Source organism: Schistocerca cancellata, chromosome 5, assembly GCF_023864275.1.
Source record: "Schistocerca cancellata isolate TAMUIC-IGC-003103 chromosome 5, iqSchCanc2.1, whole genome shotgun sequence".
Classification (NCBI taxonomy): domain Eukaryota; kingdom Metazoa; phylum Arthropoda; class Insecta; order Orthoptera; family Acrididae; genus Schistocerca; species Schistocerca cancellata.
In genome coordinates, this window is record NC_064630.1 from 313443746 (window position 1) to 313468352 (window position 24607).

The following is a 24607-nucleotide window of genomic DNA, read 5'->3' on the forward strand; positions in this document are numbered from 1 at the left end:
TTCAAAGAAACGCAACGAAGCAGACAATATTGCTGTAATCTCCAAACAGCCGTTTTGCATGCCATATACATCTTGTTCCACATAACACTTTCACCCATAATACAGTAAAAAAATTGTTGTCATTGGATTTGGATCGAGGACCCTGGGTATGAGGATCTGACGATCTATCATCTTCGCCGCTGAAGCAACGTACAGCAGATACTCACGGTTATGCTTTTGCTGTCCTCCGTAGTTCTGTGTTACTTTTAATTAACATTTATGCGCGTTCTGCTACACGACAGCACATAGTACGAACTAAATCGGAGTTTTGGTTGATACTTTATCGGCAGACAACGTCTGGTACCTATCTGAGAGTCTGACATCTGGAGGTTTGGGTGTAAGAGGCAAGGAATTGTACCATAAAATCCGAGTGCTTTCGTGTTCCTTCAACCTGTATAACTGAGTAATCTGGTTTTATCTTTCTTGTGATTTTTACAGAAAGCCTATTCAAAACGAATTGTAGCCTTACATTTCACTAACGCAACAAAGATAATAGGCATGGTGCTCTCAGTCGTCTATCCAGCGCTTCCTCCGAAACTACGAAAGCGGGTAAGTGAATCAATTCCATTTTGTTTGCTCAGCTTCCTGCTTTTAATAAAACTAACTGGTAACGATGCTGTTTCATCAATATTGAAATGTTATGGCCTTGATCTCTCAGCGTAAATGTAAATGTAATATCCCAACGAGTAGAACCTTAATTTTCTTTGCCTAAGGTCTGAATACGTGAAAGAACAACCGTAAAAACGTCTGGGATTTCGTGTTACTGAAACCATTCAACTTAAAACAGTGATTTAAAATTTCAGAAATACGATGTGATTACTCACTGAAGTAACGAAATCCATATATAAGCAATATTCGGTATTTTCAGTACCGTTTATATTAAACTGTGAGACCCCTTCTTCGCCGTTATACATCCCGAAGCACACAACTTACGGAAGATATTTTGTGAGCGAAGTTTTTATCGCGATGTATTGCACAGTCGTGTGTGTACAGACATGTACAAGAGGTGGACAAAAACGTTGAAACACAACACATTACCATGCAAAATACGACATAGTAAACTCGTTAACATTCAAACATCTTCTAGTCGTCTCGGATTGGATAAATAAGCGTCCTGTACGACTTTCAAAGCAAACGTATACCATTCTTCCTTCAAAACTGTGACAAGTGTAGGTAACAATGATGGAGGTCGATAGCGATCATGCACCCTTGTCTACAAAGAAGACCACAATGGCTCAACAGTACTGAGATCGCCGGCCGGAGTGGCCGAGCGGTTCTAGGCGCTACAGTCCGGAACCGCACGACCGCTACGGTTGCAGGTTCGAATCCTGGCACGGGCATGGATGGGTGTGATGTCCTTAGGTTAGATAGGTTTAAGTAGTTCTAAGTTCTAGGGGGCTGATGACCTCAGATGTTAAGTCCCATAGTGCTCAGAGCCATTTTTGAAGTACTGAGATCTGGAGAGTGTGGTGGCCAAGCGTACTGCGCAAATTCATCCTCGTGCTCGCAAAACCAGTCTTGGACGGTGCGAGCTGCTTGAATAATGGCACTGTCGCCCTGGAATATAGCATCAACAATGGGAGACAAACATGGTACCATAGTATGGACCTGATCAGCGAAAATGGTCACATAATCTTTGGCAGTAATGTGAATTCGTAGCGGAATCATGGGACCCATGGACTACCACGACGTGGCTACCCAAATCAGGATCGATTCCCTCCCTCCCCTAAGTTTCACTGTTGGGACGTAAACTCAGCCAGAAGTTGGAACCGGTGTGAAATAATATTCATTCGACCATATGAATTTCTTCCTAAGTCCCGGTTTCGCGGCTTCGGCACACGTTTTCCTGTTACGATCATTTGCATCACTGAAGAATGGTTTTAGAATTACAGCTCAACCTGCAACTCCCAGGTTATGGAGCTCCCTTCCTGTTGCTTTGTTTCTCACAGTGTTTGCGAGTGTCACATTCAGTTCTACAGTGACTTTTTCAGCTACCGTCCCACTACTTTTGGTCACAATCTTCTTCAGTGGACGTCTGCCACGCTTACACAATACACAATCTCGTCAGCGTTGTGACTTATCGAATAAAGTTTTTTCCGCATTTGCCTGTACGTGATATAAATCTTCGATGCGATGTCTCCTGAAATACCAAACAGTTTGACTAAGGAAGCTTTCTACCATTCAGCGACACTACCACCGAAGCGTGTCAAAGACGGTCGAAGCATACTAAAGACGGTCGGAAAAATTCAAAGTCGATTTTCTCGAGAGTTTTTGAGAGTTGTATCGAAATGCTTTTGCACAAATATATGTTGTTGTTGTTCGTGTCTTCAGTCCTGAGACTGGTTTGATGCAGCTCTTGAAAGGTGGCTACACTGAGCCACAGCGCCAAAAAATCGCGCCAGAGAGTATTGTTCCGCCGCCTCCACTGGCAGTGATTATTGAGACGCAGCGACAGGCAGTTCTCGCCGAGAAGTTGTGGTGGACACTGCTTGTCGTGAAGTCAGAGTGAGATGTGGTAGTGGAGAGTGTTGTCCCATGTTTTATGCAGTTATTTGATGGGAGAGATAGCAGATGTTATTCCAATGGAGATATTGTAATGATCTGAGTGCTTTTCGTCAATATATATGAAGGTAATAAGTATTATGTTGTTTTATTATTTGAGTGTCCTGAAAAGTGTGTCATTACAGGTTCAGTCAACAAAGCATCTGGCGTGTGTTCTTGTATTAGAGTGTAATTTTGGTTTGCTTGCACAATTATAGTATTTCTAATTTTCTTTTATCACGTCAGTATAAATGGTATTTAAAATTTCTTGTCTTGTTGAAGAAGAACCGTGCCAGATGTGTACGTTGAGTCATACTTCCACACACAGAACAGCTACACTTGTGCTATGTTGGCTTCGTAGATTTTATAGTTGCTGGGGACTTAATTAATTAATTGTGCTAACAGAAATTTTCTTACATTCTTGTTGTCATTCTAAGCAGTCAGATTGCGTAATAATACTAGTCAGGGCCAGCCGTTTACGAGACTTGCGTAATCGGACTTACAGCTACTAAAAGTATTTGCATTTTTTTTATTTAAAAAAAAAGCCCCCATGCACGTGGCGACCGCTGCTTCGGATCGTCCCTTGGAATCTTCTGATTGTAAAAATAGTAGACAGTAGTATTGTTGTAGTAATTTGTAGTTTAGTAATTGTAGTCTAGATTGCATGTGTAGATTTGGTAATTGTCATTCTTCTAATGGTACTTCATAATTTAATTTTGTTGTCTTGTATACGCGTTTGACAATCTAGTGCAATTATTTCAATTGTTCGTTAATCGTGTTTGAGGGAAACATTGCATGTAAATGGTATTGTTGGAGATAAAGAGTCATTGTGTGTAATTTTCGTACAGTGACGAATTTTTTATGTTTTGTAAATGATTACGCGATCTATGAAAAAGGCAAAAATGATGAATAGTGAGAATGACGAAATTGTTAACATGGCGAACTCGCCAACAGAGGAAAACAGTGTGATGAATAATGAAGAGGAAAACAATGTAATAAGTCGGGAAAATAGTCCGGAAACATTTCAAAATTTTTCTCAATCAGAAAATTCACAGAATACGAGATTAACGATAGAAGATTCTGAAATAGTATCGAACACAGATAGCTTTACAGCTATGACGAAGGAAGCTGGTTTTGTGGGAAATGTTAGGGGCGAAAGGAATTTCGAACAAGTTAATATGGAGCAGTTGATGAGTGTAATATTAAATTTTCGATCTGAATTTAAAACAGAGATAGGAACAATTAAAACTGAGATGGGAACAATTAAAACTGATATGGGAACAATGGAAACACGGTTAGACTCACTTGGATCGCAGTTAGGATCTGAATTAAAAACAGAGATGGGAACTTTGGCAACACGATTAGAAACTGATATGGGAACAATGGAAACACGGCTAGACTCACGAATAGGGACATGTTTCAAAAACATGAAAGATGAATTAAAGAAAGAAATTAGAGAAGAAGTACAACCGATTTTGAATTCTCACAATAATAGATTAATTGCAGTAGAGATTAGACAAAAGGAACAGGATAGAGAACAGGAAGAAAGAGATCGCGTGATAGTACAGAAATTTTCAGAGTTAAATTTACAACGTGCAAACGATAAGGAAGAAATATTTGAAAGAATCGAGGAATCCGTACCAAATGACAGATTAAATAACCTAACACAACAATATGAACAGCTAGCTACCAAATGTGTCAATACTGAAACCCGAGTCGCGACACTTACGGAAGACGTAAATAAACAGAAAGAACAATTAGGTGACTTATCGGAAAGAGTTGAGGAAATTTCAGATAAACTGACAAATCTTAGTTTACATGGGGACAGAGATTCGGATGATACAGCACCATTGCCATTTGCAGAAACCGAAGAGTATCAGAACATAAATAAACATGTTGAAAATCAGGGAAAATTTAATGAACGCGTGAAAAGGGAATTTGAGGCTTTAAAAAAGCAAGTCAAACAGATCGAAGGCGAAATTGTAGGAAAAGACAGCAAAAGAAATTTGGAATCACAGATAGCATTGTTTGAAGAAAATAATTTGTTTCATTTACGGAATGCGACAAGAGAGCGCCAGGCGCGCGAACTTGACAATAATCGTCATTGGGACTGGGACAGACGCGGTAGGTCTTTGTCGCCACGAGGCGAAAACTTTGACTATAAACACTTTTTGACTGTTCGGAAATTTAAGATCTTCCGCAATTCTAAGAATGACATACATCCATGTGCAAGGTTAGATCAATTTATGTACGCACTTCCACCAAATTGGCCACTAAGTCAAAAACTGGAATTTATGTGTGGATATTTAGAAAACGAACCAGCGACGCGGATGCGCGCACTCATTAGAGATTGTAATAATCTGAATGATTTTTATCATGCATTTCTATCGGCATATTGGTCCGAAAACACGCAAGACAGAGTCAAACACAGTCTTATCATGCAGCGTAATTTCAAACAGTCTGAATTCCGCACGCCAGCGGAATATTTTGAAGACATGATTCGAAAGAATCAGTTCCTTTCCAACCCTTATAGCCCGACTGAATTAATTCGCATTTGTTTAACTAAGCTGCCACCATCCATAAGACAAATTGCTTTAGCTGGAAGATGTAAAGACGACATCGAGACTTTTAAGACTTTGTTGCAAGAACTTGAGTATGACAACGACGACGGGACTTCTTGTAACTTTTTCAGTAACAGTAATTACAATAGATTTTCAGAGAAAAGGGATAGTGATCGGAACGGGCGTTATATGGGTAATTTTGACAATGACAGACGTAACAGATAGGACAATAGATATCAGCCTTATGACAATAACAGACGTTCTAACAGAAATTACACAGACAATTATAATAACGGTAATTCGTACCGGAATGATCAATCATACGGAAACAGTAATCGGTATTATCAAGACAGAAATTGTTCATACAGTAATAGAAATTCTTACTACAGAAATAATCAGGGTAGTAGATACCACAATAATTTCAGAAGTGACAGTCGAAATTACACAAGAAGTAGTTATGCAGACAGACAGGAAAACAGAAATTTTAATAACAGACACAACCAAGAATTTGTATCTAACAGACAGGAGGGACCTAATTGGCATCCTCCACGTGACAGAACTTCAGAGAGACAAGTGCAAATCGTAGAAATGGATCCGCGAAATGACGCGAATACTCAAAGACTTGACGCAAACAATCGACAATGACTTGCAGCTTCGGCTTCTGGCAGCACTATAGACGGTTCAGAAAGTAATGACACTACGGCTTTACACTACGTACGCCTGGAAGACATGAGAGACATTTTGTTAGAGGAAAAGGAAAATAATGTAGACGCATTTTTACATCCTGTTATTGAAGTATGTGTGGGTAAGAATAAGTTCACTGCAGTTTTAGATTCTGGGAGCCCATTGAACGTCATTAGTGAATCAGCTTTTCGTATATGTGAAAGGACTATTGCCTGTCCTGTGTTATCTATTTCTAAAACTACAATTCGAGGAGCGATTTCTGGAAAAGGTGTAAAAGTTAAACAACAGACCAACCTAAATTTCAATTGTCAAGGATACGAATTTTCTGCTAATTTTATTATTGTTCCATTACTCAGTACACAAATTATATTAGGTATGGAGTTTCTTAACGCACATAAGGCAATTTTGAACTTTAAAGAAGGAAGTGTGAATTTGAGTGTTGCCGGAATGCCGAAATGTTTGAAATTTTTCGAGTGTTTAACAAGATCTGAGTCAGATACAAAATGTTTAAGGTTTCTTACTTCTGATGTTTTCGTTGAGCGTTATGACGACAATGTGTTTATTCATGACAATGACAATAGATACAGAGACGCGATGGATGACATAATTAATAGCGAAGAACTAATTAATGAAAAGGTTAAGAAAGCTGAAGTGCCAGATGATGTTGCAAGAGAAGAGCTGCACCAAATTTTGACTTCACATGCTACAGTGTTTAGTCATCACACGGGAACTATACAAGGCTTACAACATTTATTTAAAGTAAAAGAACACACACCATTTCGCGGGAAAACGTACGCTATTCCTTTGGCTTACAGAGACAAGGTTAAGAATGAACTTCAGTACATGTTAGATCAGGGCATTATTGAGCCTGCAGTCAGTCCTTATACTAGCCCATTACACGTTGTTCTTAAAAAATATGGATCAATTCGTTTGGTTATGGATTCCAGACAGATAAATAATATCATCATTCCTGAAACTGACCGTCCACAAAATTTAGATGAACTTCTTCAACATTTTCATGGAATTAAAGTTTTATCCACGATTGATATGCGCGCAAGTTTTTGGCAAATAGAACTCCACCCTGATTGTAGAAAATATACTGCCTTTTTAGCCTTTGGTAACTGTTACCAGTTTCGGAAATTACCGTTTGGACTTACTGTATCTTCAGCAGCATTCATTCGCAGCTTAAATGAAATTTTACCTGTTTATCTTCGTGACAATATTACTTCATATGTTGACGACATTTTTATTGCTAAACATTCTTGAAGTGAGCACAACAAAATTTTGGATTCATTATTACGTATTTTTGCAAGAGTTGGCATTACAGTGAACTTAGAAAAATCTGAATTTGGTCGTTCTCAGGTGAAATTTCTCGGTCACATTATTTCTACAGAAGGTATTCTTCCTGATCCAGTAAAATTAGACGCTATTCGTAATTATGCTGTTCCTGCCACAAAACGTGATGTTCGTAGTTTCCTTGGTGTCTGTAATTTTCTTAGACGCTTTGTTAGATTGGACAATTTGGCCACACCTCGTTTATGTGAACTATCCGGAAAGAAATCTAATTGGTGTTGGGATGAGGAAGCTCAGTCAGAATTCGAACAACTTCGTGATGCTTTAGTTGCTGCTCCACTTCTTTCACACCCGGATTTATCTAAAGATTTTTGTTTGGCGACGGACTCATCATACAAAGGCCTAGGTGCACATTTATTTCATGAGATAGAAGAAAACGGCGTTGTAGTACAAAAGACTATTGCATTTGGAAGTCGTATTCTCTCGAAATCAGAAAAGAATTATTCGATTACGGAACTTGAAGCTTTGGCTGTTGTTTGGGCTTTTACAAAATTTCGCACATTTTTGTTGGGCAGACATACTAAGGTTTACACCGATCATCGAGCTCTGGAATTTCTTATGTCAACAAAATTAACTCACGGCAGATTGTCACGATGGGCGTTGTACCTACAGGAATTTGATTTTAGTATTGTTTACATACAGGGTTCTTCAAATATTGTTGCTGATGCTTTATCACGTGCACCTATGGGTTTGAAACAAAGTGCTGAAGAGGACTGCAAGGAAAACAATTATTGTTTGATGTATATTCAAGGTGTTGCGTTTGAGAACTTTATTTCGTCTTCGCTCCAGGACATCACTAAGGAGCAAAATAAGGATCCAATCTGGAAGGACATTAAGGAGAAGTGGAGGAGAAAGGAAAGCGTAGCGATTAGACAGCATTATTTAGTTCGCAATGACATGCTTTTTAAACGAAAATCGGTCGACAACTCTGTTTGGTTAGTTTGTATTCCTGATGAGTGGGTCAATAAGCTGATTTGGTATACGCATTTCAGTTATGCACACTTTGGTCCCAGAAAATGCTTTCGTAAATTACGAGAAAATTGCTACTTCAATAATATGGAAAAACGTATTCGATTTGTTCTTGCCAAATGCAAATTATGTCAAAAGGCTAATAATGGATCACAGTTTCGTTCTAAAATTTGGCTTCGTACTCTACGGCGTCGTAAAATTAAACCAATTTTCATTTCACTTTTTCACCCTCAATCTAACGCTTCAGAGAGATGGATGAAGGAAATCAATAAATTGTGTCGTCTTTATTGTCATCAGAATCACAGAACGTGGGATCAGTATCTTCATATTTTTCAAAACATTCTGAATGAACTCCCTAATGATTCAACTTCTTTACCGCCTTTACTGATATTAAAAAACAAAGCACCGACAAATCGCATTTCTGAAATCGTTCCTTTTCCGCCTACACGGAAACTGCGGCATTCTGAAGTTGTCAACCTGGCTCTGCAAAATATTGCATCTGCGGCTGCTAGAAGAGAGAAATCAGCGAAGCGTCCTGGTCGTTTAAAAATATTGTTAGTTGGTCAGAAAGTGTTAATTAAGGCTCATCGTTTGTCTCACAAAGGAAAAGGCTTGTGTCGGAAATTTTTTCTGCTTTATAACGGTCCATATAGAATTCGCAAAATTATTCATGATAACACTGTCGAAGTAGAAACTCTTAAATCACGACGCTCTAAGGGAATACATGATATATCTAACGTTAAAATTTTTGTGGAATGATATACCTTTGAAAAATTTTTGTAGAATGACATACTTGTGAGAAACTAACAGCTACATGTAAACATGCGGAGAGTACAAGGATACCGCGCTGTGTTTTGGCGGCGGCATATACTCAAAGCAACAGTCAAGTCTGCGCGCCGCACAGGGCAGTCGTTGACCGCAAACAATTGCTTTCTACGTCACGCGCCTACAGCTGGTCGAGCGCTCGGTGCGAATGCACTGACAGCCGTAAACAAATACACAGTCTTTCTCCGAATAAAATCAGTATAAAGCTATAGTGACTTGATGAATTCTGTTATTAACATTCAGTATTTTTCAGGATACGGTTCTCTAAAATATTTAAGAACTTCAGGTAAATTCTGTGCGTGTCCGACGTTAAGACGACTTGCTATCGAGAAAATTTCAGGAAAAATGTCATTTCGAAGAAGAAATTAATAAACTAAAAAGGTAATTATTAATTGAGTTTATTTTTCAGGTAACATATTTCCACTTAGGTATGTACTTTAGACGTAATTTGCTGCTCGCGATTACGTGATTCATACTTTGTGCTAATTACATGTTCAATGAAATTACTTGTGAAGCGACGTGCTTGCGTATGTTAACTGATTTTGACAATGATTATTAATTAACTGGATTGTTACTTGTGTATATTATGCATCGCTTGGCTGCACTGCTTTTTCACTGATGTCATATTTTTTAATTATGTGCCTGCTGTGCCTATTTATTTAAATTATAATTGTCACCTGATTAATTGTGCTGATGTGGTTAGGTATGTAAGTTATACTTTGTGATTTATCTGCTTGCGCCTTCATGTTTACTTATTAAGATACGATGCTAATGACCTGTTTAGTACGTAAGATATATGTTTACTGCTATGCGTATGGATTGCACATTTACACATTTCTGCTTGTTGTCATAACTATACTTTACTTTGGTATATAGCAATGCTGATGTACAGTGTACGGACATGGAGTGTGGGTTACGCTGTGGTATGGGTTACGGATTGTTCGCTTGGCGAAGCCTCGTTATAGAAATTGTGCTGCATCCACTTGTTGACATTCTGTTCACTGCTGGTATATTTACTCGCTGTTGCTTGTTTTGCTTACGCTCAGTGCTTTATATTTTAACATAAGAAAATGAACTGCAGTAATTCGACGACCGACTTTAGTACAAGAAACATCACAGAAGTCACATGAGCTGGAGGTTTTATGGAAGCTGTATAAATTTATGCTAATAGGAAGGAAGCTAACGATATGACATACCAAAACTAGGTTTAGACCATTGACAGTTATTACACTGCATTTTTCGTGAGTAATTGAAATAGGAAGTGACACTTGACACAAGAAATACTCCACATGTTTACTTCTGTTTGCCATAATTCTTGAAGTGGTGTACACACTGTGAAATATTATGATCATTCACACTCCGTAATCGTACTTAATTACTGAGAGTTATTCGAACTAAGTCTGTTAGAGGTCATGTATGCATTCTTTGTTTATAATTCATAATGAGTAGAAGATTTTGGTCAGATGGATTACACAGAGGTTGTGTGTTGACAGAGTGTCTTCGGATTGTATGGGATGTGGAGGTTTGCATTAGGATTTTATCTGTACTCGATCGAGGAGACTGACTAGAGGAAAGAGTTGTTATGGAAGTGAAATGATACTGGCAATAAGGTTTATATGTATCGACGTATTGAAGAGGTATTATGGAGGTATTGAGATTATATGAAGTTGATTGGAGTTATGGTGTATAAGAGGTAAAATAAGTGAGGTGCATATTTTTTTGTTGTTGTTGGTCTATATGGAACAAGGAGGATGAAGATAGCAGACTAGAACACTAAAATGGAAGGAAGATTGTCTACACACACTTTGTTAAATCACTAAGCAGTATGTGCTTTTTTTTTTTTTTTTTTTTGGAGAGAGGAAGTTGCATATCTTGGCACACTGACAGTTGTTCAGCAACCATACATTTTGATCTGGCTTGGCAAACATTGGTCTTGACATGATGACTATGACGTTGACTTAACTATTATTTACTGTTATACATTGCTGTCACTACTACTTGATACACATGATGAACATGAAATTTTGACAGAAGTGGATTCACACAGTTAACACTATCTAATTACACAGTAGTACTTAATGTGGATGAAAGATGAGTGAGTGTGTTTTGTGTGTTTTCCTTTCCTAATCCTACCCACCTATCTCCTAAATATTATTTTATTTGTTTGTAGTGGCTTGCACTGACACCCATAAATATTATAGGTTTACTGATGTTTGTGTATTTGTAATAGTAATATGACAATTATCTGATATCATTTGTGTGTTTGTTATGATTTGTATGTTTAGTGTAAGAGCATTGATAATAATTTTGTAAAAGCAATTGTGTGTGCATTCAAACTGTTGTTCACACCTGCACCTGTTCAAATTGATGTGTGACACTTAGAAATGTTTAATTTCTGCTGATGAACTGTCTGATTAGTGATGGTGAATATTATGGACTGTTACCTGCACTTGTTCAACATAATGGGTGCCACCTGGAAATGTTTAATTACTGCTGATGAACTGTCTAATTAGTGATAGTGAATATTATGGACTGTTACTTGCACTTTTTCTACGTGATTGGTGCCACTAGGACATGTTTCATTTCTGCTGATAAACTCTGATCAACAGTGTGATTAGTGATAGTAAATATTATGGACTGATGTCTGCACCTGCTCAACATTGCTGGGTGCCACTGATGACTGCATCTATTGAAATAATGTCACTTGTTGCTGTAGCACCTGTTCAACATTGTTGGGTGCCACTGATGGACTGTTTCTACTGAGATGATGTCACTTGTTGGTGTCTGCACCTGTTCAACATTACTGGGTGCCACTGATGGACTGCATCTATTGAAATAATGTCACTTGTTGCTGTCTGCACCTGTTCAACATTGCTGGGTGCCACTGCTGGAACTGCTTCTACTGAAATGGTGTCACTTGTTGCTGTAGCACCTGTTCAACATTGCTGGGTGCCATTGATGGAACTGCTTCTACTGAAATGGTGTCACTTGTTGCTGTAGCACCTGTTCAACATTGCTGGGTGCCACTGATGGACTGCTTCTACTGAAATGAAGTCACTTCTTGGTGTCTGCACCTGCTCAACATTGCTGGGTGCCACTGATGGACTGCTTCTACTGAAATGAAGTCACTTGTTGCTGTAGCACCTGTTCAACATTGCTGGGTGCCACTGATGGACTGCTTCTACTGAAATGAAGTCACTTCTTGGTGTCTGCACCTGCTCAACATTGCTGGGTGCCACTGATGGACTGCTTCTACTGAAATGGTGTCACTTGTTGCTGTAGCACCTGTTCAACATTGCTGGGTGCCACTGATGGACTGCTTCTACTGAAATGAAGTCACTTCTTGGTGTCTGCACCTGCTCAACATTGCTGGGTGCCACTGATGGACTGCTTCTACTGAAATGGTGTCACTTGTTGCTGTAGCACCTGTTCAACATTGCTGGGTGCCACTGATAGACTGCTTCTACTGAAATGAAGTCACTTCTTGGTGTCTGCACCTGCTCAACATTGCTGGGTGCCACTGATGGACTGCTTCTACTGAAATGATGTCACTTGTTGCTGTCTGCACCTGTTCAACATTGCTGGGTGCCACTGATGGAACTGCTTCTACTGAAATGGTGTCACTTGTTGCTGTAGCAACTGTTCAACATTGCTGGGTGCCACTGATGGAACTGCTTCTACTGAAATGGTGTCACTTGTTGCTGTAGCACCTGTTCAACATTGCTGGGTGCCACTGATGGAACTGCTTCTACTGAAATGGTGTCACTTGTTGCTGTAGCACCTGTTCAACATTGCTGGGTGCCACTGATGGACTGCTTCTACTGAAATGAAGTCACTTCTTGGTGTCTGCACCTGCTCAACATTGCTGGTTGCTACTGATGAACTGCTTCTACTGAAATGATGTCACCTGTTGGAGTCTGCACCTACTCAACATTACTGGGTGCCACTGATGGACTGCTTCTACTGAAATGATGTCACCTGTTGGAGTCTGCACCTGTTCCACAATGCTGGGTGCCACTGATGGACTGCTTCTACTGAAATGATGTCACCTGTTGGAGTCTGCACCTACTCAACATTGCTGGGTGCTACTGCTGGAACTGTCAACCACTTGTTGTGTAAACATTTTATGTGAATATTTGTATAAACTGATTTTTTGTGTATTACTGTTTGTGGAAAGTTATGAGACTCTTACCTGTACATATTCGTCATTGCTGACGCTATTGATTGAACTGTTTAACCACATAACACTTGTGTAAACTATTATGTAAAGTCACATGTATGAAAGAATTTGTATTGCTTAGTGTATTTTGTATATTAGGCTATTGAAAGGTCAGTGCAAAGCCAAAATTTTATCTAGTTATATGATATTTACGTATTAATATTATATTTTATTTTTGTCTGTATTTTTTTTTTTTGACGAATTTGGTGGTATTTTCACCACCAACGCTGGCAAAAATACCATCAAATTCTATCCCGTGGAGGAAGGGCATATGAAAGGTGGCTACACTGAGCCACAGCGCCAAAAAATCGCGCCAGAGAGTATTGTTCCGCCGCCTCCACTGGCAGTGATTATTGAGACGCAGCGACAGGCAGTTCTCGCCGAGAAGTTGTGGTGGACACTGCTTGTCGTGAAGTCAGAGTGAGATGTGGTAGTGGAGAGTGTTGTCCCATGTTTTATGCAGTTATTTGATGGGAGAGATAGCAGATGTTATTCCAATGGAGATATTGTAATGATCTGAGGGCTTTTCGTCAATATATATGAAGGTAATAAGTATTATGTTGTTTTATTATTTGAGTGTCCTGAAAAGTGTGTCATTACAGGTTCAGTCAACAAAGCATCTGGCGTGTGTTCTTGTATTAGAGTGTAATTTTGGTTTGCTTGCACAATTATAGTATTTCTAATTTTCTTTTATCACGTCAGTATAAATGGTATTTAAAATTTCTTGTCTTGTTGAAGAAGAACCGTGCCAGATGTGTACGTTGAGTCATACTTCCACACACAGAACAGCTACACTTGTGCTATGTTGGCTTCGTAGATTTTATAGTTGCTGGGGACTTAATTAATTAATTGTGCTAACAGAAATTTTCTTACATTCTTGTTGTCATTCTAAGCAGTCAGATTGCGTAATAATACTAGTCAGGGCCAGCCGTTTACGAGACTTGCGTAATCTGACTTACAGCTACTAAAAGTATTTGCATTTTTTTTATTTAAAAAAAAGCCCCCATGCACTCTCCATGCCACTCTATCCTGTGCAAGCTTCTTCATCTCCCAGTACTTACTGAAACCTACATCCTTCTGAATCTGCTTAGTGTATTCATCTTTTGGTCTCCCTCTACGATTTTTACCCTCAACGCTGCCCTCCAACGCTAAATTTGTGATCCCTTGATGCCGCAGAACATGTCCTACAAACCGGTCCCTTCTTCTTGCCAGTTGTGCCACAAGCTCCTCTTCTCCCCAATTCTATTCAATACCTCCTCATTAGTTATGTGATCTACCCATCTAATCTTCAGCATTCTTCTGTAGCACCACATTTCGAAAGCTTCTATTCTCTTCTTGTCCAAACTATTTATCGTCCACGTTTCACTTCCATACACGGCTACACTGCATACAAATACTTTCAGAAACGACTTTTTTTTTTGCTTTTGATGTCCTCCTTGCTCCGTCCGTCATTGGTTATTTTACTGCCTAGGTAGCAGAATTCCTTAACTTCATTGACTTCGTGACCATCAATCCCGATGTTAAGTTTCTCTTTGTTCTCATTTCTACTACTTGTCATTACCTTCGTCTTTCTCTGATTTACTCTCAAACCATACTGTGTACTCATTAGACTGTTCATGCCGTTCAGCAGATCATTTAATTCTTCTTCACTTTCACTCAGGATAGCAATCTCATCAGCGTATCGTATCATTGATATCCTTTCACCTTGTATTTTAATTCCACTCCTGAACCTTCCTTTTATTTCCATCATTGCTTCCTCGATGTACAGACTGAAGAGTAGGGGCGAAAGGCTACAGCCTTGTCTTACACCCTTCTTAATACGAGCACTTCGTTCTTGATCGTCCACTCTTATTATTCCCTCTTTGTTGTTGTACATATTGTATATGACCCGTCTCTCCCTATAGCTTACCCCTACTTTTTTTAGAATCTCGATCAGCTTGCACCCTTTTTTATTGTCGAACGCTTTTTCCAGGTCGACAAATCCTATGAAAGTGTCTTGATTTTTCTTTAGCCTTGCTTCCATTATTAGCCGTAACGTCAGAATTGCCTCTCTCGTCCCTTTACTTTTCCTAAGGCCAAACTGATCGTCACCTAGTGCTTTCTCAATTTTCTTTTCCATTCTTCTGTATATTATTCTTGTAAGCAGCTTCGATGTATGAGCTGTTAAGCTGATTGCGCGATAATTCTCGCACTTGTCAGCTCTTGCCGTCTTCGGAATTGTGTGGATGATGCTTTTCCGAAAGTCAGATGGTATATCGCCAGACTCATATATTCTACACACCAACGTGAATAGTCGTTTTGTTGCCACTTCCCCCAATGATTTTAGAAATTCTGATGGAATGTTATCAATCCCTTCTGCCTTATTTGACTGCAAGTCCTGCAAAGCTCTTTTAAATTCCGATTCTAATACTGGATCCCCTATCTCTTCTAAATCGACTCCTGTTTCTTCTTCTATCACATTAGACAAATCTTCACCCTCATAGAGGCTTTCAATGTATTCTTTCCACCTATCTGCTCTCTCCTCTGCATTTAACAGTGGAATTCCCGTTGCACTCTTAGTGTTACCACCGTTGCTTTTAATGTCACCAAAGGCTGTTTTGACTTTCCTGTATGCTGAGTCTGTCCTTCCGGCAATCATATCTTTTTCGATGTCTCACATTTTTCCTGCAACCATTTCGTCTTAGCTTACCTGCACTTCCTATTTATTTCATTCCTCAGCGACTTGTATTTCTGTATTTCTGATTTTCCCGGAACATGTTTGTACTTCCTCCTTTCATCAATCAGCTGAAGTATTTCTTCTGTCACCCATGGTTTCTTCGCAGCCACCTTCTTTGTACCTATGTTTTCCTTGCCAACTTCTGTGATGGCCCTTTTTAGAGATGTCGTGATGATTATGATCATGATGTTTGGTTTGTGGGGCGCTCAACTGCGTGGTTATCAGCGCCCGTACAATTTTCCAACCTTTGCTCAGTCCAATTTCGCCACTTTCCTGGATGATGATGAGATGATGAGGACAACACAAACACCCGTCATCTCGAGGCAGGTGAAAATCCCTGACCCCGCCGGGAATCGAACCCGGGACCCCGTGCTCGGGAAGCGAGAACGCTACCGCGAGACCACGAGCGGCGGACGTAGAGATGTCCATTCCTCTTCAACTGTACTGCCTACTACGCTATTCCTTATTGCTTTATCTATAGCGTTAGAGAACTTCAAACGTATCTCGTCATTCCTTAGTACTTCCGTATCCCACTTCTTTGCGTATTGATTCTTCCTGACTAATGTCTTGAACTTCAGCCTACTCTTCATCACTACTATATTGTGATCTGAGTCTATATCTGCTCCTGGATACGCCTTACAATCCAGTATCTGATTTCGGAATCTCTGTCTGACCATGATGTAATCTAATTGAAATCTTCCCGTATCTCCCGGCCTTTTCCAAGTATACCTCCTCCTCTTGTGATTCTTGAACAGGGTATTCGCTATTACTAGCTGAAACTTGTTACAGAACTCAATTAGTCTTTCTCCTCTTTCATTCCTTGTCCCAAGTCCATGTTCTCCTGTAACCTTTTCTTCTACTCCTTCCCCTACAATTGCATTCCAGTCGCCCATGACTATTAGATTTTCGTCCCCCTTTACATACTGCTTTACCCTTTCAATATCCTCATACACTTTCTTTATCTGTTCATCTTCAGCTTGCAACGTTGGCATGTATACCTGAACTATCGTTGTCGGTGTCGGTCTGCTGCCGATTCTGATTAGAACAACCCCGTCACTGAACTGTTCACAGTAACACACCCTCTGCCCTACCTTCCTATTCATAACGAATCCTACACCTGTTATACCATTTTCTGCTGCTGTTGATATAACCCGATACTCATCTGACCAGAAATCCTTGTCTTCCTTCCACTTCACTTCACTGACCCCTACTACACTCCTGGAAATTGAAATAAGAACACCGTGAATTCATTGTCCCAGGAAGGGGAAACTTTATTGACACATTCCTGGGGTCAGATACATCACTTGATCACACTGACAGAACCACAGGCACATAGACACAGGCAACAGAGCATGCACAATGTCGGCACTAGTACAGTGTATATCCACATTTCGCAGCAATGCAGGCTGCTATTCTCCCATGGAGACGATCGTAAAGATGCTGGATGTAGTCCTGTTGAACGGCTTGCCATGCCATTTCCACCTGGCGCCTCAGTTGGACCAGCGTTCGTGCTGGACGTGCAGACCGTGTGAGACGACGCTTCATCCAGTCCCAGACATGCTCAATGGGGGACAGATCCGGAGATCTTGCTGGCCAGGGTAGTTGACTTACACCTTCTAGAGCACGTTGGGTGGCACGGGATACATGCGGACGTGCATTGTCCTGTTGGAACAGCAAGTTCCCTTGCCGGTCTAGGAATGGTAGAACGATGGGTTCGATGACGGTTTGGATGTACCGTGCACTATTCAGTGTCCCCTCGACGATCACCAGTGGTGTACGGCCAGTGTAGGAGATCGCTCCCCACACCATGATGCCGGGTGTTGGCCCTGTGTGCCTCGGTCGTAAGCAGTCCTGATTGTGGCACTCACCTGCACGGCGCCAAACACGCATACGACCATCATTGGCACCGAGGCGGAAGCGACTCTCATCGCTGAAGACGACACGTCTCCATTCGTCCCTCCATTCACGCCTGTCGCGACACCACTGGAGGCGGGCTGCACGATGTTGGGGCGTGAGCGGAAGACGGCCTAACGGTGTGCGGGACCGTAGCCCAGCTTCATGGAGACGGTTGCGAATGGTCCTCGCCGATACCCCAGGAGCAACAGTGTCCCTAATTTGCTGGGAAGTGGCGGTGCGGTCCCCTACGGCACTGCGTAGGATCCTACGGTCTTGGCGCGCATCCGTGCTTCGCTGCGGTCCGGTCCCAGGTCGACGGGCACGTGCACCTTCCGCCGACCACTGGCGACAACATCGATGTACTGTGGAGACCTCACGCCCCACGTGTTGAGCAATTCGGCGGTACGTCCACCCGGCCTCCCGCATGCCCACTATACGCCCTCGCTCAAAGTCCGTCAACTGCACATACGGTTCACGTCCACGCTGTCGCGGCATGATACCAGTGTTAAAGACTGCGATGGAGCTCCGTATGCCACGGCAAACTGGCTGACACTGACGGCGGCGGTGCACAAATGCTGCGCAGCTAGCGCCATTCGACGGCCAACACCGCGGTTCCTGGTGTGTCCGCTGCGCCGTGCGTGTGATCATTGCTTGTACAGCCCTCTCGCAGTGTCCGGAGCAAGTATGGTGGGTCTGACACACCGGTGTCAATGTGTTCTTTTTTCCATTTCCAGGAGTGTATATCTAGATTGAGCCTTTGCATTTCCCTTTTCTGATTTTCTAGTTTCCCTACCACGTTCAAGCTTCTGACATTCCACGCCCTGACTCGTAGAACGTTATCCTTTCGTTGATTATTCAATCTTTTTCTCATGGTAACCTCCCCCTTGGCATCCCCTCCCGGAGATCCGAATGGGGTACTATTCCGGAATCTTTTGCCAATGAAGAGATCATCATGACACTTCTTCAATTACAGGCCACATGTCCTGTGGATACACGTTACGTGTCTTTAATGAAGTGGTTTCCATTGCCTTCTGCATCCTCATGTCGTTGATCATTGCTGATTCTTCCGCCTTTAGGGGCAATTTCCCACCCCTAGGACAAGAGAGTGCCCTGAACCTCTATCCGCTCCTCCGCCCTCTTTGACAAGGCCGTTGGCAGAAGGAGGCTGACTTCTTACGCCGGAAGTCTTCGGCCGCCAATGCTGATTATTTATCAAAATTTAGACAGTGGCGAGGATCGAACCCGGGACCGAAGACGTTTTGATTATGAGTCAAAGACGCTACCACTAGACCACGGGTAGTGTCTTACTACAAAACAAGAAAAAAAATCTCTGTAAACATGTGCTCTGAAACACATACTTTAAGAGCTATGCCGACCGGTGTGGCCGCTTGGTTCTAGGCGGGTCAGTCTGGAACCGTGCACCACTACGGTCGCAGGTTCGAATCCTGCCTCGGGCATGGAGGTGTGTGATGTCCTTAGGTTAGTTAGATTTAAGTAGTTCTTAGTTCTAGGAGACTGATGACCTTAGATGTTAAGTCCAATAGTGCTCAGAGCCACTTTTTTTTTAACAGCTATGAGCACTTGATCTTCTTCACTACTGTGAAACAAAGCTCTTCTGTTGAACAAGTGCTCATAGCTCTTAAGGTGTGCATTTTAGAGTCATTGTTTCCTGCACACTTTTTTCTTGTTTTAGTGTAAGGAACGAGTACTCAATGTCTATAAATGTAATTTGGTTACACACGGTATTACATTCTAGTGTTTAAGATATTGAGTTATGTTGAGAAAATTATTGAAGTAACTTTTTATTGTTCCTTTGATTCTTCCTTTCTCTTATTAAATTGTTTACTTACAGGTGCATATCCACCTTCCTGGGTCGGAGACGCTATTCGAGCATGTGCCCAAATCTTGCCTGCCTAATGAGATGGGTGGCACAGCTGGCCCTGCTCAAGAAATGATGGGTGAGTCGTCTAAAATCAGCCTAACGTCGTAAATTGGACGATAGAACAATACTTTAACATGATGTTCACATGACCTAACTTGTATTGCGCAATAACCAAATAGCATCACAGAACTACATATCAACGAATAGCAACAAGTCAGATATATACCTCCGAAGAATAAACAATTAGTTTCTCACTCGTAGAAGTATCTCATTCCGCAACACATGTGCAGTGAACATGGTCTGAAATTATGCTATGGAAGTTACTGGTTGACTGGTGGTTAAAGATGAACAATGTAGCTTATAGGTCTATGCTGCATATTCCATGATTACGCAAGGTTCATAGGTACATATAACTGAAACAAATTCATACGTCTTTGGATGAACTGTGTTATCTGTGAATACATCTGTAAATATATGTTTGGAAGAACAGTGTTATCTGTGAATACAAGTTATAAACAATATTCCTAGAGTAAGAAAATATGACATCGTTCCGAAAAGAATATCGTACATTATATACTGGTTTCAATGAGCAACACCCCTACCTCACTGCGGCGTAGAACAATTATAACTGTGACAGAACGCAACCATCTGTCTACTCTTACTATAAAGCGGGTCTATGTGTCATACATAAACATGATACACTAAATTACGAAAGTTCATAATTAATAAATTACGTGTTGTAACCAATATCTTGTAGACGATGTATAATACACAAAATATAGGATTTTAAATCCACAGTTCATATAATTATGGGATTTCATAAATATGGAAGAGGGGCGGTGGGGTTGGATCGGGTATAAAGCGTGTGAGTATGGTGGGGAAGAGGGGAGGGGGAGTTGTTAATGAGATAAACGTACAGCTTACACAAGGGGAGAATGGGAGATGTTGGGCAGAGGGGAGGGAGTAATGACGTGGAATCGGGGATGAAATGTGTGGGGAAGATACCTCGTAAGTGGTGGGAAAGACGTCAATGAAATGGAACCTAACGACTGGGGGAGGTGCATGAAGGGGGGGGGGGGGGAATGAAGACATAATTATGTTAAATTTTGGTCCTGCTGTCTTTCTGTGCATTTGTACAAATAGTGTTTTCAGTGTTGACCTGATAATGGCCGAAATCATAATAGTAATACAAAATGGTTTGTACAGTCAAGTGGCAGGAACATTCAGACATCTGAGAAAGAGCTTAAAATATGAGTGCCAGTTCCACCACGACTTTATGGCCTGCGAAAGACACTCGTACATAAAGAAAGAGTTCCGTTCCATCCCACTACAAGCTTTATAAGGGTCACAACATAGCACCTGGTAGAAATCTGACTTCCCTTTTACACCCTTTATTAGTAGGAAAACGTGAAATTCAGAATATTTTATATGACAACAGAAGAACTTAGGTCTCTAACCAACCGACGTACGAGTATTAGTGAGTTTCGATGTGGTCCCCTTGTTTGCGCGACTGCCTTCGATGGATTCACTTATAGGAGCTAAGTTGGATAGGACATCTTACATCTTTTCAAACATGTACTTCCCTCGACATACTTTTTATTTAACGAACGATATTTTGAGGAAACAGACTGTGTTGCTATGGGTAGCCCTCTATCTGCCATAGTATCTTTATGAATTTCTATGAAAGACTTCGAGGATAAGGCCCTGCGGTGGGTGGGTTTCAAATCTGAATGTACCTGCAGAAATGTAGACGACGCTTTCGTGGTATTGCCACATGTGACAGCAACGTCTCCATCATTTTTGTAACATCTTAACTTCTTCCATCCGAGTGTGTGCTTCACCATAAACGTGGAGAAAAATGTACCTCTCCCGTTTCTGTATGTCAGGACTGGTAGAAAAGAAGAAGGCCAACACACGCCGACCTATATCTACGATATGAACTGCCATCACCCATCACAAAGCTGTGGTGTATGATGGACTTTTGTTCAGAGGGCTACAGCTATCTTAGATCCAGAGAGCATATTAACAGATGTTAGTCATCTCTGCTCTATGTTTTTCCAGAACGGGTACTCCAATAAGTACATTCAAAATGCATTTTGACGACCAGACACTAAATTTCGAGAGCGGTCAGAAGAAACAGGGGATTCCCCGAGGATAATTGTTCTAGCTTATATTGATGGCGTGTTCCTTAAGATCGGCAGACTGTTCAACAAATTTCAAATAATGTGTGTCTCCCGCCCTCCAACTCGAATGCAGTCGATGCTGGGTTAGGTTAAGGCCATCAAAATGCAAGGCGTTCGTAAATTCCTGTTACTTCTAGGATCTGTAGAGGTGAGTGAGTATGTAATACAACGTTGATAAGTGTGTGTTTGTAGCAACAGCTGCTCCAATCCGATTTCTTAATTCAGGGAGGTCTGCTGGTAGCAGAGGCACGTACACACGATCCTTGATGAATCCCCAAAGGAAAAAATCGCATGACGTTAGATCGGGTTAACGTGAAGACCATGTAAAGAAAGCCCTGTCATTGGTCCCTTTACGGCTTATCATGGTCTGGGAAGAACTCGGCTACAGACTTGATGTGTTCCGTGTGACAAATGGTGCTCACAATAAACATTTATAAGGTGCTTGGTAAAACTGTTTGAGTTGCTCTTTCATTTGACAAATCATTTATAACTCTAAGTTTAATATAATAAATATTATAAAACTTTAAAACCCCGATATTCTTTTATAAACACCCTGTATTATGAATAGGAACCCGTGTCTGGAAACCCACCGTTTCCATTCTTCGACGGTTACAATTCAGATGTTTAGCTCATCAACTTCTGATTGAAAAATTGAAATAGGCGTGGCACAGTACAAGACTTAAATGACGATTCTATAGGAAACATACCTCAACATCTGTTCATCACTTAAGCACAGTTGTTTGTATTAACACTTAAACATTATATGTTTACATTATTCCAAAACAAAGCCTACGTTACAACATCAGCTGAGCGTCTGGCGTAGTACACGTCAAGCTGTCTATCCTACTGCATACCAGGACAAGCAACAAGGAGCCTTACCTCTTTCCCTCGGCAGATGGGCGTGTTACACGTCAGAATTGAAACTATCATAGAGCGGAAACGGTACGTTTCCTGACATTGATGCCTATTCAGACTATTACGTACTCACTGCCCTCTACTAGTCCTAAAAGTCTGCAATGAGAATTTCCGAGCACCTTGTACAAAAACTCGTGCTAGTGTGAGAAATCATACAGTGTCCAGTCGTGCTGCACTGTTAGAGAGAGAAGCAATGAACGTAGACGTCATCCCAGATTAGGTCAACCCGAAAAATCTGCCCTTGCTGAACACTATCTTGACACGGGACATTGCATGAAGTATGGAGAGAAAAAGATCCTCTCGTCCGTCTCTTCGTACGGAGATTCCATTAAAAGAACAGTCGAGGAAAATGTAACTGACGACTTCATTAGCAGAGACACGGGATCTTAACAAAGCTTGGGAACCATCATATGTGGCACTGTCATCGTCGGCCTACCCTCCTCAACTTATGAAAGAGAAGAAGAAGAAACATAAGCCCCTGGATTAATCCCCCCCGCTTGGTGCCATGAGAGGTGCCATCTTCCCCCTCACAGCCTGAGTCTGACCTCTTATTCATGGATGTCACCCCGTCCTCATTGGTGACTGGCTCCAGCGTGTTCACCTCCAAGCTGGATACCCAGTCTGTGCTTATTCAATGGAACTGTAATGGATGCTACCATCACCTACCAAAGTTATAATTCCTTATTGCCTTTTGGTCAGCTGCTTGTGTTATTCTCCAGGAATCTGATTTTCCTTATGCTCCCTCACCAACCCTTCATAGGTTTCATGCATTCTGTCAGAACTGGATCAGCCCTTTGAGGGTTTCTGATGGTCTTTACACATTGATCCGTACAGATTTTGTTAGTACGTAGATTCCACTTCCTACCACTTTGGAAGAATTGTCATCTGGGCCCTCTTGGACTCTGCAGTCACTGTTTGCAATCTTTATCTCCCTCCTGACAAGCCACCTGCATCTGATACCCCAACTGCCCTCCTTCAGCAACTCCCCCCTGCCTGCCTCGTCCTTGGGGATTTTAAGACCCATCACCCTTGTCGGGCAGTGCTCTTTCGTCTAGTCAGCGGCTCCTCATTGACCAATTTCTTGCAGGACACTACCTGTGCCTTTCTAATGACGGTTCCCACACTCATTTTAGTGCTGCATATGGCACTTACTCTGCCATTGATCTTTCACTATCTTCCCCTCCCCTTATTCCTGCTTTACGCTGGTGATCGCACGTTGATCTCTGTGACAGCGGCCACTTCCCATTGATTCTCTCATTTCCTTTTCCACCTCTTGATGACCAGGTTACCCCACTGGTCTTTCCATCATGCTGATTGGCCTCTGCCTCCCAGAACATGTTTACACCATTTTTGTCATGTTGTACTGATGAAGCCGTCCAAGTTAGGCAGGGGCAGTCTTCCATTCTGGGCCATGCCCTTCCAGGTGGCCCTTGCATACATCCAGCACTTTTTGTGGAACATCTCGTGAGCCATTTTGCGATGGCATCAGCGTCAGGCTCCTATCAAACTGAATTCCTCTTCCAAAAACAGAAAGCTGCTTATGTTTTACCTCTATCCTACAGTGAGCATGTTACTGAGTGGGAACTTCTTCTGGCCCTCTCTTCTTCCCATGATGCAGCTCCTAGCCCTTATTCTATCCCTATTCAATTATTTCAACACCTCAAACGCCCCATCGACAGTAACCCCTCCAGGGGTTTAACTCTGGGGGTTTACCTTCAGGGGTTTAACTGTAACTCCAAGGTATTTTCCCCTCTCAATGGGGAGATAGTATTGTGGTTCCTGTATTTAAGAAGGATCCGTCATCCCTTAATAGTTAGCGACGAA

At 41.4% G+C, this 24607-nt stretch overlaps 1 protein-coding gene across 1 annotated transcript in view; it reads left to right on the plus strand.

The window, feature by feature from the left end:
* LOC126187637 (alpha-tocopherol transfer protein-like) overlaps positions 1–24607 on the plus strand; it is a 139436-nt gene that overhangs the window by 103625 nt on the left and 11204 nt on the right. The window contains exons 4-5 of the mRNA XM_049928835.1: positions 478–588; positions 19656–19761. Of these exons, the coding sequence (XP_049784792.1) occupies positions 478–588; positions 19656–19761 (217 nt within the window). The remainder of the gene's footprint in view (positions 1–477; positions 589–19655; positions 19762–24607) is intronic.